We start from the raw sequence: 9,893 nt of genomic DNA, 5'->3' as shown, positions 1-9,893 counted from the left end.
GAGTAGCCTATTGACACAGCCTGGCGCGGAGTCACGTGAATTTCCGATCGCTGCGGTTCATCGCGTTTTGTTCAAATCTGCATTTGACAAGCTCCAGTGCACACTACAGTGACTGCGCAGCAATACCTGATCGAAGGTAGCCTACACAGCGCAAAGCTACAGAGCGATTGAAAGGCAAGTTACTAGATATGTTTGAGGCTGTTTAGTTCAGTAACTCAGTTGCTGTTGTTTTTATTTCTAACCATCAAAGCGCAAAAAAAAAAAATCAATGCTTGCCATAGCGTTGCAAGAATTTTCAGCAGAAAAGAGTAGAAGCAACGAAACGCAAGGGTTAAGACGTGCGTGAGTCCACTGGCAGATCCAGCAAGTAGTCTTAAGGGGGGGGATTTCAACAAAACACAATGATGTGTAGGTCTACATTAATCTGACCTTGCAAATACGCAATGAATAAAACTACTTTTCTGTGTTTCAAGGATCGATCACTCCGATCGGCTTCCTTTGGATTCGCCAATGCTTGAGACCATTTAAAATAATTAACACGTCCGCAACACTCCGAAAGCAGCATGGCAAAACTACAAAAAAAGCAAATCTTGTGTTGGTTGGCCTGGGTGCCTTCTGCGTTGTCAAGCGTGTTGGTGGTCGGTGTAGCGAATGCAACTTTTCCAAAGAGCAAATTCTGCAGACTGACTTGCTGTTTGGGTTGCTGCATTAAGCTCAAGGATTCTTTTGACTGGGGACCGAGCGAAACTCCACGTTTCATCTAGCAAGGAGGTAAATACCGAACACATTATGAATGCCTAAAATCTTATCTGAGGAAGCTGTTGAGGTAAGTTTATTCTAAGACGGTGGTAAATGAGCAAGTGAAACTTTATTTTCCACTTTTCGACTGCCTACTAGGCTAATACTAAACAAAAGAAGGTAAGAACCTCCTGGTTTAGCTGATCAAAAAATAGAGAAAGGTAGACAAATAAAATTCCACAAAAAACTCTTACTGCAAACCATGGAAATTAAACAAAACCTTTTTGATTGCAATACACGCATTCAGTGGCGTAGCCAGAAATTTTGAAAAGGGGGGGGAGGGGGTTCACGGCCGGCGGGCGAAGCCCGACAGCGTGTTCGCCGAAGACGACACCAAGCGGCGGAGGGCCTCTTCCAGAAAATTTTTGAATTTGGTGCATTCTGAGAGCATTTTCAACAAAAATGTGGGTATGAATATTCCTGTAGAATGGTGCTGTCCGGTGGCATAGCAAAAGGATAAGATCATTTTTCGGAAATAAGGCTAAATCTCTATGTTTTCTTGTTGCTAATTCCTGGCTGAGATATTTGAATGTTTGGTATTTTCAAAACTCGCTCTTTTAATGCAGTTTCGTTTAAAATTAGGCAAACTTTGTTTTAGAGACAAAGAGACTGAAAACATCATTCTCAATATCGTGACGTCACACGCGTGCCAAAGAGGGGTTGAAACCCCTAACCCCTACTCCCCTCTTGGCTACGCCACTGCACTCATTGTGACTGGTAAGGCTGATACATGAATCATAACAATGCGGAAAGTGTTAACAATTCAGGTTGTTATTATTCCACTTAATTTTTGTATAGGCCTAGGCTACATACAAAACGTGTGGCACGTGTTGTTGTTTTACATTTTAAAGCAGGTAACTTCACTTTTGATCAGGATCACTCTGGATATATTGATGATAAAAATATATGCATGACAGGACTTAATGGAAAAGCGAAGAATAAGCTAGCAGTAAAGAAAAGAAAGCATGAGTTGTAGTGTGCTGCAACGACTTACCAGTCCGTAGGTGCACAAAACACCAATCAATTACCGGAACTGGAAGCATCAACTCATTTTGTTGCCTACGCAATGGCATGCGCTAAAGATAAACCAATAGTCTATGGTAGGCTACTGATTCACGTAAACAACATTATGTTGTTTATGTGAGTACCACTACCAGCGCTGCAGCATATACTTGAAATGCGGTAGCCTACTACTGCTTTACGCTGATCGGTAGAATCGAAGATTTATATTTTTACTTTGAGTGATAAAAGTGCATGTTTTCTGTTGCCTACTGCTAAAATGTTTGAATTGTTGTCTCATTAAGCGTACTCCCATTTAGCAATAATAGACAGGAGTTTAGCTTGAAAGCTAATTGTTTTATTTACCAGACTATTTTATTAATCTTGTTTCTTACTCTAAAACAGGGGTCACCAACTGGCGGGCCGCATGCGGCCCGCCACGCTTTTATGTGCGGCCCGCGGAAGGTATCAGCGTAGCCTACATGTATGCTATAACCAAAAATACTTTTCTTGAGGAGTTAAAGAGCATGAAGGCAAAAAATACTTTCCGGGAAGCATATTTTCGCTTCGCATACGATTCCACCGACCGACCAATCAGATTGCAGTTCTAGGTAGGGGTCCTGTAAAGTTATTCCAATGCAATGTCCAGCCACACTGTCCCAGTGGTTGATTAAAACGTCTGTTTTCGAATTTCGAAAATGTCGGTGAGCACAGGGTTGCTTATTTTAAGTTTGTAAATGTCCTTTAAACACTAGTGTGCGTTTCACCGTTATTGGGTTTTACGAGCAGTGTTCCTTTATACAAATTTTGTTGGCAAAATAGGTCGGTGTGCCAACTCAATTTATAATAAATTGGAAAAATATTAGCTTATATATAAATTTAAAGACTTTTTCTGGTATTGTGAAAATATTTAGCTTAGTACTGCAAAATGTTGTTAATCAACAATTCTTGCCATGCTAATAAGCACCGCAAGTGACATTTGTCTAATAATCAAGGAAAGACGGTTTTATAGACTCTCACAAAAAGGATGAAAAACCAACTCATTGCTTTTTTAGAGGGAACACTGTTCATGAATTACGATGGAAACGTTTTTTCGTTGATTTCCACAAGCGTTTGTTTCATGATGCCTGGTTTCTTTTTCCCTGTTATTGGAGCCTATTTTTCGCTGACTTGTTTGCAGGTCACTATTGTTGCCTGTATTGCGATGTGTCAAACATTTCCATGTTTACTGAAGCTGTTAATGGCAAGATATATTTTGTGAAGCGAAGTGACAACACCACGCTTGCTTGGCGATGAATATTCTGAGGAAACCGGTCGCCTCGCTATAAGTGCGCTAAACAAGTGGCCTGGTTTATTAGGCATTGTTATAGAAGTCAAAAGTGTTGTTAAAGGAGCTTGGCCTGGCGGTAGCGTTGTTCGACTAATTTTGTTGCTGCGGTATTCATTAACAAAATGTAATGCTGGATACTGGGTACGAAATGCGTTCTTTTCTAGCATAAGTGTCAACCTACCTAAAATTTTATTAGTGCGTCCCGCCACAGCTCTCCTGAGTGCTAAAGTGGCCCTCATGCAAAAAAGGTTGGGGACCCCTGCTCTAAAATGTCAAGAAGCTAGGAAAGCGGAAATTATAAAAAAATACTTTGCAGCATCACTTAGCCCACCTTTCTACAGTAGATCGACATGTGCAACATTTCTTTCTCAAGAAATTGAATAACTCATTTAGTTGAAGACGTTGTGTGATGACATGATCATCGTGCTTGGCAATGACGCGTTTTAAAGTTTCAAGTTTTTTTTATTTATTGTGGTAGCCTATATGGAACATTCACGATGGCTGCAAAACGATTATTTTTTGTGTTTTGAGAGTCACTTTTAATAAGTGTTTCTATTATAGTTGAGCATAGAGTGAAGTCGGAGTAGAGTGAGCCAGAGTTTGTCAATTTTTCAGAAAATAGAGTGGATTCGGAGTTTCTTTTTTTACTAAAGTTTCGGAGTGGAGTGGATTCGGACTTTGGTTAATAAACTTTGATTTTTAGTTAAACCAAATAAATAAGTCCCGCATATTTTAGTTCTGTTTATAGAAGAAAAAAAGAAAAACCGTTTCTAAGATTTTCAACCTGTGATAATGCTTACAAGCTCAGTGTGTGCCACAGAAAACATTCACGTGCTTCAGAAATTGACAAAAAAATTTTGAACCCTTGAGCTATTTCTTGTTAGCCTATAGTCCTTCGCATTGGCTAGTATTACGTTAACTCATAGTCATAAATAAATCGTGGAGTGGATTCGGAGTTTAAAATGTTGAAATTCTTCAGAATCGGAAGGAGTTCGGTTTCATGGAGAAGGAGTGAAGTCGGAGTCTCTAAAATCACACTCCGCTCAACACTGGTTTCTATGAGCAAGAGCAAGCTACTAGAAAAGTCTTTCAAAGTTGTTGTTAAAAACCTAAAATCTGCTGTGGCGAAACGTAAAGGTTCCAACATTGTCAATTTTGTTCGTTGAACTCGACTTTCTCTGAAAACCACTTTTTTAAAGATATTGGTTATGATTTTGCATTTGCAAAGTTTCGATAAATTGATCCTTGAATTATTTATGAAAATAAACTAATTAACATTAGACATTACTACCAAAATTTATTATAGATGTATGAATTGCAGTACATGCAATAATTGTGCTCATTCAAAGACTACATTTGGAGCACGTTTTCTATTGTATTTCGAGTTTGTAGCCTACTTTATATATCGATATTTTTCGTGGTGTAGAAAATTTTTATCAGCTTACTGTACCTTTGAGGGAGTAATGATGTAAAGATAATGGCAATTTGTGCAAATATTCAAGGGCAGGAAAGGGTTCCTCCACGGGAAAGAGTAAAGAAAAATTAATCGATTTTCACACGGCGGTTCACTGATTGTTTCTCTATAAAAACAATCACAGAAATAAACGATCACAAAGCTCTGAACATTCAATCTAAAACAGCTGTAGCGTACAAAAGCGATTGAATTTCTTGGTAAGGTCTTTTGTTTCCATCGCTTTCACTTGGATTGAATGTGTTATGCCGACCAGGTCTCACAGATCAAAACAGGCTGTAGGCCTACAAAGTGTGCAATTGTACATGGCTTGTTGTTTTCCAGCTAGCCTGTTGTCAGGTGGTTAGTTCGTTGCTCAAATGCTCAATCAAGTTTAAACCGTCCCCTGGCACTTGAATTTAGCCAAGGCAAATAGTAGCCCAAGGTAAAGAGAAATATGTTGCGATTGTGCCATCAGGCGTTACAATCGTGCCAAACATTTAAACTGGCTATCCTGTTTCTGTCTCAAGCACGCAATAATGTTCGCTTTTCATCGATTTTGCTATTGTTTTTCATTGTGATAATCAGAAACAAAAACAAACTGAACTATGCTGTACTTTTTAGGTAGGATTCAATTTTTAATTTAGCATCTATCAATTTTTCGGATTATCTTTTCGGATTTCCTGTTTTTGTTTTATTTTTGCGATTTGTTTTTTTGGGTTTTGTGGCGTGCTAACTGCTGATATATAGCCTACTACATGATTTTCCATTCAGGCACGTTTTAAACCTTTCAAGGTTTTGTCACCTTTTCCCGTTCATTAACATGCTGGTAGGTCTATATCGATTTTTGTATTTAGCCTATAGTATCTTTTTCGTCTCGGACGCGTTAATGACAAAAAATAAATGATTGATTAATGATTGATTGAATCTTTGTTGAGTTGTTGTGATTTAATAGATTGAGTTTCCCTTTTGCCAGCATGATCGTTACTTATTTCGCAACGTATTTATATCAATTTTTTCACTTACGTAGGTGAACACATTTAGAAAGACATTGCTGCAAATCTTGAGTAACAATGGCCGCATTTTTAGTATTAATACTGTGCGTGTTAGCTTGGATAATGATCACCAAAAGAAGCCAGATCTATGACCTCATAAAGTTTAGATCTATGATATCAGAATTGCCATCAGCATTCGAAACCGCTTTTCCATTGATTGGACATACTTATCTTTTTGTGGGAGATCCTGCTGAGTTTTTCAGTTACATTACTGGCATGGCCAGCGAGTTAATCGAAAAGACAAAGTTAAAATTTGTCAATCTTTGGCTGGGACCAGTTCCTCTTTTGGTCATGGTGCACCCTGATGCCGCAGAAGCAATTTTAAGGAGCTCTAAACATATGACCAAATCTTTTGTGTATACTTTTCTTCATCCATGGCTGAGAACTGGTCTTCTGACGTCTGCAGGAGAGAAATGGAAGCAAAGGAGGCGACTGATTACGCCAACTTTTCACTTTTCCATTCTGGAAGACTTTCTTCACGTAATGAACAAGCAAACACAGACAATGATCAAAACCATAAAAAAAAAACGGGAACTTGGATGCAAGGTGGATGTTGGGAAATCAATAACTATGTGTGCTTTGGACATCATTTGTGAAACAGCCATGGGTCAGTCAGTGAATGCGCAAGCGGATCCCGATTCAAAATATATCAAAGCTCTTTATCGGTAAGAATCCACGGAAAGTTGAAATTGTAGAGTTGCAAAATAAATGCAAGAGTTGATCTGTCAATGAACAGGCTATTACTGTAGCCTGGTGGTAAAACATAAATACCACATACCTTTTCTTCTACATTTGTTCATCACATGGCCCACCCTTAATGGATTTATCTCATTATAACAAACAGCTGTTGCAGGTTTTCCCGTCATGTCGCTTGTAATGTTTATAAATAAATGTTTTTATAGGAAAGAGATTTTACCATCTAATTGATTTTTTTCTTCGTTTTCTCTGTTCATCCATAAACGTTTTAAGATTTCTTAAAAAAACGACTTTTCAAGAAACAAAAGTATACTACTTTTTTTAAATGTTTTTTTAATATACCCTTTAAAGACCCCCACGTGATGATGTGCTCTGGCTGCTTTTATCAAGCCAACAACCGAGTATTGCCTAGTGGTGTAGCCACAGGGTCTACGGCAAAGAGTAACAATAGTATTTTTTGCGCCTCCTTGTAACAAGTGTGATCAAAAAGCACGATATTACCAAAAATTTTATTTTCTAAAGTAGTAATGCATTTGACACAATATGATACTGTGCCCGGAGACAAATGACCCTTACTCTCTCAACTACGCCACTGTATCCACTAGGTCGGTGTCCAAAGATCTCAAAAGCCCAAGCAGCCAACTAGATTAAATGCTTTTAAAGTAAATAGATATTTATTTTCTAACAAGCATTATACAATATTTCAGAATATCAGATCTCATTCAATTTCGACAAAAAACTCCATTTTTGTGGTGGGATTTTGCGTTTAAAAGAATGAAAGTTGGAAAAGAACAAGAGGAAACTCTGAAAACATTGCATAACTTCACGAAAAATGTAATTGAACAACGAATAGCATCAAGATCGGAGTCTAGAAATCTTCCAAAAAGAATGGCCTTTCTTGATATGCTGATCAATGCCGTTACTGAGGATGGTAAAAATTTATCACTTACGGATATTCAAGAGGAAGTAGACACGTTTATGTTCGAAGGACATGACACAACAGCTGCTGCTATGACATGGGCCATTTATCTCATAGGAAGACATCCTACAGTTCAGGAACGTATCCAAAAAGAACTTACAGAAGTGTTTGGTACTGATGTAAATCGTTCAGCCAGCATGGAGGACTTGAGAAGCCTCAAATATCTGGAACAAGTTATAAAAGAATCTCTTCGACTCTTTCCATCAGTACCCTTGATGGCACGTGTTACTACTGATGACTGTCAGGTTGATGAGTTTATCATTCCAAAAGGGACACAAGTTGCCATCTTTGTGTACAATCTCCACCACAGCCCTAAAGTTTGGGAAGACCCCGAGACTTTTGATCCTGATAGATTTACAAAGGAAAACTCATCAGGCCGCCATCCTTATGCTCACATTCCTTTTTCTGCTGGGCCAAGAAATTGCATCGGCCAGCGTTTTGCGATGCTGGAGGAAAAAGTCATTATTTCCGAGTTATTGAGGAATTTTACAATCACTTCCCATGATAGACGAGAAGACATCAAAATGGTTGGCGACTTGATCCTTCGTCCTGCTGCACCATTGAACATCACACTTACCAAAAGAACGCATTGATCTTTGAATATGTTCTATCAGATTATGTTGAAATAATTGTGAAATAATTAGGCTAATTCTCTGTTTACTTTCTAATCTGTGTTAGTTCACTGTCGTTGAAAAAATTGTTTTACGCCGCGATATGTTAATTTTTGTAAATTTTATAAATAATTTATTTCCACTGTTAATTTGGTGATGCAGTAGGCTTGCTTTATTAGTCTGTTCAAGCAGCCTACTGTACATCTCGTAAATGGTGAAAAGCAAACTGTTATGTTTAATTGAATCTTGCTTCATTGTTGTTTGCAGTTGTGTTTACGAATGATCAGCAAGTTTAGTCTTCAGTGAAACTAAAGTCAGTGGAATACCGGGACGACTCACTGTACTGATTTATCTTGCGAAATGGACGGCTGGAGGGTCACTGCAAAATTTAAAAATTAGCAGAACTAATTCTACTATTCCTAAGTAGAACTTGTCAACTGACAAGTTTTAGCAATCAAATGTACGTTATATTGTAAAGCCGTCCTCGAGTAACGAGGTGAACGTAGCTATTCTTTGGCTATTTTCATGTGGTTCTTAAAAATTGTTAGAGAACTATGTCGATATCTATTTAAACCTGACTTTTTCAAAGGAGTGATGCATTTTTGTAAACTAGAGTGATTGTTATTGCGTGGGGGACCGTGCTTTGCGCTAACTGAGAGAAACGGAAAATTTTAATTCGATAATTTGTTAGGTGACGTATCTTATTTCTAGATTCTAGAACAAATCAGTATTTTACGCCTGTTGTGGCTAACCCAGACATCGGTCTACTTGTGAAACAATTTTCGAAAACCTTTTAAAAGTTTGTTTCGTCTCTAATGCTTGTAGGCTATATCGGTTGTTCGTTTCTAGTACTTGATAAGCCCAATAACTTACGTGTTTTCGTGCAAACAAAAAAACACAAAAATAACAAGAGAAGGACCGGAAACAGACATTGCCGTCGGCTGCAGCGTGGGTCAGGTGTACGTCGGAAGGCGTACACCGATGCATAGCGCTCAAGTCCGCTTTCCCGCAATGCAGGATAAATATATGAAAAACAAACAAACAAACATTGCATTTTTAATAACATCTTTCTAGAGTTGAATAGCTAACTTTTTCAATAAATGGGTCATCGTTTTCAATAGCCGAGTTTGCAGCTGCATTTAGGTACTGGATTCGTTAAATAATTACTCTATACGCAATGTATTTAACAAACATATGCTTACATGTACAAGAACAGAAAAAGTACTTAACTCAGTAAATATTTAACTTTTACGATCATTTTAGCATAAAGTTCGCTCAGTTAAATCATTAAAAACTAGTGAAAACATTCATGCGTCCAATTGCCATGTAATAAAATCTTTGACATTGAATCGTTTGTTTTACAGCAGTCTATCTATGGAAAATAGCATTGATTGAATGAGTGAATATTTTTTAACAAAATGAAAACTTTTTTGTAAATTTTAATCATGAACACTTTCTATCCACCTGAAGTGTTGTTGACTGTTAATTATTCCCTTCCAGTCAGAAAAATCCGCTATTTTTACATTGGTTTAACGTCTGCAGACGTTAAATAATGACGGATTTTGCTATATGGACTCAAAATCAAGCTGCGCTTTTTCGACTCTTGGTGTGCGGTATGCGCTTTAGCAACCCATCTTCATAGACTGCTCTCCAGCGGAGTCTAGTGGATGGAACAACCGAAAACTTCATTCTGACACACTCGGTTACCGGCCCAGCGCCAGTTGTTCAAAGCTTCTGCAGGTTTGCGAAGCTGCCAGAAATAACCTAGCAGTAACTTTCTCAGTCCGCGTATAAACGTTGAAACTAACCAACCACGGAAACTGTCTTGTGGTGTTGTACAAGCTCCTTGAGGGTAGAATCATCGTTGCTTGATTTCCCCCCCTTTTTTTTTTAGAAAGGTAGCCAGGCATTTACCTGCTGAACTATCATGGCGGACTCTTGTTTTCTAGGATTTTTTCAAAAGAATCTGTCGTCG

General features: G+C 38.2%; 1 protein-coding gene across 1 annotated transcript; it reads left to right on the top strand.

The window, feature by feature from the left end:
* Positions 1 to 5,613: 5,613 nt before the first annotated feature.
* On the top strand, positions 5,614 to 9,261 carry LOC145770026 (cytochrome P450 4V2-like). Its single transcript, XM_082581609.1, has 2 exons — positions 5,614 to 6,297; positions 7,036 to 9,261. The coding sequence occupies exons 1-2, from the start codon at positions 5,651 to 5,653 to the stop codon at positions 7,898 to 7,900; spliced, it is 1,512 nt and encodes a 503-aa protein (XP_082437735.1). The 5' UTR covers positions 5,614 to 5,650; the 3' UTR covers positions 7,901 to 9,261.
* Positions 9,262 to 9,893: the final 632 nt, after the last annotated feature.

Source organism: Aplidium turbinatum, chromosome 5 (genome assembly GCF_918807975.1).
Source record: "Aplidium turbinatum chromosome 5, kaAplTurb1.1, whole genome shotgun sequence".
In the NCBI taxonomy this organism is placed as follows: Eukaryota; Metazoa; Chordata; class Ascidiacea; order Aplousobranchia; family Polyclinidae; genus Aplidium; species Aplidium turbinatum.
Note: the sequence above shows the minus strand (reverse complement) of the source record. Positions and strands in the feature narration are given on the sequence as shown.